At 45.7% G+C, this 6,164-nt stretch overlaps 1 protein-coding gene across 1 annotated transcript; it reads left to right on the top strand.

Moving 5' to 3' along the window:
* The first annotated feature begins 950 nt into the window (after positions 1 to 950).
* Positions 951 to 5,812, top strand: LOC136653791 (vomeronasal type-2 receptor 26-like). Its single transcript, XM_066630671.1, has 3 exons — positions 951 to 1,205; positions 3,310 to 3,436; positions 4,914 to 5,812. The coding sequence occupies exons 1-3, from the start codon at positions 951 to 953 to the stop codon at positions 5,810 to 5,812; spliced, it is 1,281 nt and encodes a 426-aa protein (XP_066486768.1).
* Positions 5,813 to 6,164: the final 352 nt, after the last annotated feature.

The following is a 6,164-nucleotide window of genomic DNA, read 5'->3' as shown; positions in this document are numbered from 1 at the left end:
GGAGGGCAGAACAGGGAGAGGATCAGATTCGGGAGGGGGCAGGGATAGTGGCAGAGGCTACAGCCGAATCCTATCCCTCCCATGCTGCAGAACGCTATGTGGGTATCCTTAGTTCTGCACCAGCTCAAGGGCTCACGCAGATCCAGGTAGACCCATCAGGGCCACCAGGACTTGACATGAATTAAGGGAATCAATGTTCCCAAAGACTTTTGGTACCTTCCATAGCCCTACAGGAAACAGCGATGGCTATTTCAGCACCGCTGTAAGGCTGGGCACCAGGAAAGGTTAGAATTGAGCTGCCCGTTTCTTTGTAAAATAAGGCCATTGGTCAAACATTTGGACAAGTGTGCCATATATTTCATTATGGAAATAAAACATATATTTAGAAACAAAACATATATTTTTAGATCACATACGCTTCTGCTCCAGTGATGAAAGACAAAGGCAAAACGATTTTCTTCCTCCGAGTGTTCTCCAATGAAGTCCAGCAATATAAGGGGATTCTCCAGTTACTGCTTCATTTCAGGTGGACATGGATTGGGGTGATCGATCAGGACGATGAGAATGGGCAGAAGTTTATTAACATCCTGCTCCCCCTGTTTTCCAAGAAAGGCATCTGCTTTGATTTCACAGAAAGACTCTTGATCGTGAACTTTTACAATGACTTTGATGGACTCATGGATCATGGATATGAAATGCTCAAAGTTGTCATGGGAAGCACAGCTAAAGCATTGGTCTTACAGGGAGAAGCTCAAACGATGATCCTTTTAAGAATAGCACTTCAATATTCAGAATATCTCCCTATGCAGGCAAAAGTATGGATTGCAGCCGCCCCCATAGATTTCACATCAGTGTCAATTCAAAGAACTTGGGGCATCGACTTCCTCCATGGCATGATATCATTTGCAGCCCACTCAAAGGAAGTGTTAGGATTCCACAGATTCATACGGATGAGAAATCCACTGTCAATAAAAGGAGATGGCTTTATCCAGTCTTTCTGGGAACAGATATTTAGATACCGCTTCTCCAACCCAAGGATCGACAAGGAGACAATCTGTACTGGAGAAGAGAAGCTGGAGGCCCTTCCAGAGTCCATTTTTGAAATGAAGATGACGAGCCCCAGCTATGGCATCTACAATGCTGTCTACGTTGTGGCACATGCTTTGCATACCATGCGCTTCTCCAAATTCAAGCACAGAGCAATGGTGGATGGAAGGAGAAAAAAAACATATGACACCCCAGCTCTGGAAGGTAACACCTTCACAAAGTTATTGCCGGAGAGCTCACTCTATCAGTCTACTTCTGTAGCAGAGTGGCTAAGAGTCTTAAATACAAATCAGGCCTGGTTATAGTCTCACCTCTGCCATGGACTCTCTAGGAGGCCTTAGGCAAACCTCTCAGCCTCCATTGCAATACAGGGTTGTTGTATGGGCAATATGAAAACAATACAGGCCCAGCTCTACCCAACTTTCCAGGGCTGATTCAGCAGTGCCAAGGGAGCATGTGCCGTATCCTGATGCGGTGGTGGAGCAGTCACAGAGGCCTCCTCAAGCTAAGGTGACATTTGTTCCCTTACCTCAGGGCTGCATTGCAATTGATGAATGCCTTTCTTTTTTAATCTTAGGTCCACCACTTTCTAAGAACTGTCTCGTTTAACAACAGTGTTGGAGAAGTGATTTCCTTTGACCAAAATGGAGACTTAGTAGCTGGGTTTGATATTATCAATTGGGTCACATTCCCAAATGAGTCATTTCTCAGAGTCAAAATTGGAAAAATGACTCCCACAGATCAAGTGCTTACAATTCATGAAGATAACATTGAATGGCCCAAGAAATTCAGCCAGGTAGTATTCATTCCCGTTTCAGGACATATCAAGACATCTCACCAATTTCCAAACATTATTGTTCAGGGATAGAATTAATTCAGGGCCCAAACCTATGCTCAATATCTGCTGATGGAACGAGCACTTCAAGGACCCAGCTGGTAATTTTCTCTCCTTGGTGAATCTCCCCATAATACCTGTTCAATTGTTTGCAACCAGCACAGGTGCTAAAAGTCCCTTCTTCTTCCCGTAAGAGCTCTGAATCTCACATAAGGGCAGTGGTATCGCTAGGGGTTGCAGGCCAAACTGTAACACACACAGGGGGGTTACACCACTACTGGACATAATTTTTAAAATTATGAGTTTTTAGAGTCACACCATCATGTCATACATCCAGTTGTTGGCATCCTTCAGTCTCGGAAGACCATGGTGCCACGCTCTGAATGGTGGTTCTGGAACAGAGTGTCCTCTCCAGTGCGCGAAGCCTGGGTAAAGTGGGTATGGAGGATAGGCTGTTACCCATGCAGCAAATCCCCCCTCTCCACGTCGCTGAAATGGTCCAATGGAAAGGCAGAGGCCAATACGGTTGGTTCCAGCGGCGTCGCAGGAGTTGCCAGAACGTGACTGTGTTCAGCCATGAACTGCCTCAGGGACTCCGGCTCCGGATTTTGCCTCGAGGTTGACTCCTGAAGCCTTTTCCAAAACTGGATGTAGCCACAAGGCAGTGGAGGTTTGGGATCAGAGTTTTCCTTCTCTCAGATGAGAGATCATGAGATCATCTCATCAGATGAGAGAGACGGTCATACATCATTTAATGCTTAATTTCATGAAGAATGCAATAAACAAAACACATTGAAATTTCTCTATTCTATCAAAAGCTATAGCCAAAAAACCAGTGGGGTGGAGCTATGGCACATCACCACACCCACCACCTGGGGTGTTGCCCCGCCTACTGCATGGGAGGAGGTCCATCATGGGGGTGACACTCTGGCCTCCTGCACTGGGTGATGCCAACCCCAGTGACCCCATAGCGAAAAGGACACTAGTGCACCCAGGCTATGACATAAATCAAGTCTTCTCAAAGATCTTGCTCCCCCAGACCCTGCCAAGGGTTCAGATTCAGCCTTCTCTCTTCTCCCTGCATCCACTGCAGGAAGGAAATTGGCTGGGTGGAAAGGCATTGGTGTGACGCCCCTGACAGCACCCAGCACTGATCTCAGACAACAACAGAGAACACTATGGAAAAATACACTTTATTGTGTTTCAAGAGGGGAAAAAAAATGCAGTAAATTTTGAAGTGTTGGATAAATTTGCTTGAGGCATTTATCTTACAGATGAAAGATTGCAGGGATAGAGCTCAGAACTCTTTGCATTTCAAGTAATCAGAAGAAACTCTTTTACGGCCATCAACTATTCACAGTCAGATACAAACTCCCAGGACAGATTTTCTGATTAGTAAATTGTTCTCCTCTTTCAATTGTGCACAGACTCAGCCCACTTCAATGTGCAATGACAACTGCTGTTCTGGTTACAGTAGGATGAAAAAGGAAGGGAGGCCATTCTTCTGCTATGACTGTCACCGGTGTCCAGAAGGGAAGATTTCAAATCAAACAGGTAAAAACGGCCTGGAATAGCATTTTGCAAATAAATCCATTGTCTCCAAGAATATGCTTATCATCAGAGTTTTTCCCCTAATACTCTACAGAAGGGGAAAACAGATAGCAGGTGGGCTCCCTCCTCCAATCACAATGACATCCTTATCAGCAAATGTTAAAACCCTCAGCCCATGGAAAAGTGGACTTTGTTTCTGCTGCTGGAGAACCAACACTGGGAGCCTCCAAGAGAAGCAGAGACTCACAGGGTGTCAGTGATAAGGGCTGGAGATGCTGTTTGGATGGCAGACAAATCAGACCTGAAAATTCTACCAACACATTAAGAAATTATGTTCATTTGGCCTTGTCAAGTTACAATTCCTTTCCAGATGGCAGCAGACTGGTATCTGGAGTGCCACTTGCTGACCACTAGTGGTAACTTCACCCCATATCAGTTTAACAATTAACTCCATGCATCCCAACTTTATTTGCAATTTGACTTGTTCTTTTGCTATTTTGTTCAATCCTTTTGTTTACTCTTTTCAGTAAAACGTTACATTTTCCCTTGATCTGTCTGGTCGCTAGTAAGGGAAGTACAGTGAATTGTCTTGTCTCCTTACCCTGCAACTGGTTCAGTACTTTTCTGGGACGGAGGTTTAGCCCAGACCAGTAGTGGACCTCCCATTAGGGATGATGGGGCAAACGTCCCAGGCACAAGCCTTTAGGACCCCACAGAAGCCTCTCTGAGGCTCCTGACAGGGTCGGAAACTGTGCTTCTGGAAAAACAGAAGCACAGTTTAAAGTCTCAGGGAAGCTACAGGAAGTTTCGCTGATGTGGCCTGTGGTCGCATGAGGCTCTGTGAACCTTAGGTGAAATGGATGGCAACCTTCAGTCTTGAAAGACTATGGTATAATCCTACAGCACCCAGTATTCCCAGAAGGTCTCCCATCCAAGTACTAACCAGGCATGACCCTGCTTAGCTTCCAAGAACAGACAAGATTGGGCATGTGCAGGTGAATGGGGGGGAACATTTTCACATGGGGGCACCATCTCAGACCTTTGCCCCAGGGCGCAAGACTGGGGAGGTCCGCCGCTGGCCTAGACCCTCTGCCTGGTCACTAGGGTCTGATCGCCTGGGCTGGTGGCAGCAGTTACATTCTACCAAGGCTTTTCCCCACTCAGCAGCAAGTCCAAACAGGGCAAAGATGGGAGCAAGAATGGAGTGGTGTGCTAACCACGACTACCCTGGATCAGCCTACAGATGCTGAGAGTCTCCTCCCTGTTCTTTGTCACCTTCCATGATGTAAACTGTGCTTCAGTCATTCACTGGATTCTTACATTGCAGGCTACTCATGTCTTATCCTGAGTATGGGATCCAAAAATGTATTCTGGATTTCCACCTACTAGCCCTCTTAAGGATTTTGCAATAGTAAGACTTGCTTGACATAGTGCCACGTCTAACACTACCAGGTGTAGAAAGCAGCATTTTCTTTTTCAGACATGAACGACTGTTTTCCGTGTCCAGAAGATCAATATCCAAACAAGGACCTTGATACTTGCATTCCCAAAGATATAGCCTTCTTGACTTATGAAGAACCTTTAGGGATCACTTTGGTGATTTTTGCTCTATCCCTTTCCTTTGTCACTGCTTTGGTGCTTGAGATCTTCATGAAACACCAGGACACTCCCATTGTCAAAGCCAACAACCAGAATCTCAGCTACACTCTTCTCGTCTCCCTTTTCCTTTCCTTCCTTTGTACTTTGCTCTTCATTGGCCGACCTGAGAAGTGGACATGTCTCCTCCGACAACCTGCTTCTGCCATCATCTTCTCTGTGGCTCTTTCCTGCATGTTGGCCAAAACCATCATTGTGGTCCTAGCTTTCATGACCACCAAACCAGGGTCCAGGATGAGGAAATGGGTGGGGAACAAATTGGCAACCACCATTGTCCTTTCCTGTTCCTTAATTCAAATTGTCATTTGTACTATATGGCTGGCCACCGCTCCCCCATTCCCAAACTTTGACGTGCACTCAATGACTAAAGAAATTATACTGGAATGCAATGAAGGGTCAGTTACCATGTTTTACACTGTCTTGACTTTTTTGGGTTTCCTGGCCTCTGTCAGCTTCAGTGTGGCTTTTCTAGTCAGGAAATTGCCAGACAGTTTCAATGAAGCCAAGTTCATCACCTTCAGCATGCTGGTCTTTTGCAGTGTTTGGTTGTCCTTTGTGCCAACCTACCTGAGCACCAAAGGAAAATACATGGTGGCTGTGGAGATCTTCTCCATCTTGTCCTCCAGTGCTGGGTTACTGAGTTGTATCTTCTTCCCCAAATGTTACATTATCGTGCTGAGGCCTGAACTGAATGACAAAGTGCAATTGAGGAATAAGCATTAGCCCCAGACAAGCTGAAGCAGCGGATCAAGCTCAAGTTAGCCCAGATCCAGCTGATGAGTTCTTTGAGGGAGGCAATCTGACTCCAAGACCTTGGTGACACTCAGTTGCCAAGCAAAGATGACCAGATCTTTGCTGTGGTGCTCAGACTGGGCAATAACCTCTCCCTTGTTAATGTAGCTCTACCTCTTCTGGCTTCTGATAGTTGAATAATGATTAATTTTTTTGATGCACACTTAAGGCCAATACATGCCAGGAAGTCTTTTGTATTGGAGTTCTAACGTCCTTCATTTTGAGGTTGTGTACGTGGGAGCATGTGGAGGGCGTTGTTTCTTTTTCTTTACTTTTTTAAAAC

This window comes from Tiliqua scincoides, chromosome 5 (genome assembly GCF_035046505.1).
Source record: "Tiliqua scincoides isolate rTilSci1 chromosome 5, rTilSci1.hap2, whole genome shotgun sequence".
In the NCBI taxonomy this organism is placed as follows: domain Eukaryota; kingdom Metazoa; phylum Chordata; class Lepidosauria; order Squamata; family Scincidae; genus Tiliqua; species Tiliqua scincoides.
This window is presented reverse-complemented; position numbering and strand designations above follow the sequence as displayed.

Bases quoted from the DNA above. Each gene is read 5' to 3' on its own strand.
- LOC136653791 (XM_066630671.1), top strand. From the start codon at position 951: ATGAGAAATCCACTGTCAATAAAAGGAGATGGCTTTATCCAGTCTTTC. The intron at 1,206-3,309 runs GTGGATGGAAGG...AATTGTGCACAG, and splicing joins AATTCAAGCACAGAGCAATG to ACTCAGCCCACTTCAATGTG. The intron at 3,437-4,913 runs GTAAAAACGGCC...TTTCTTTTTCAG, and splicing joins GAAGATTTCAAATCAAACAG to ACATGAACGACTGTTTTCCG.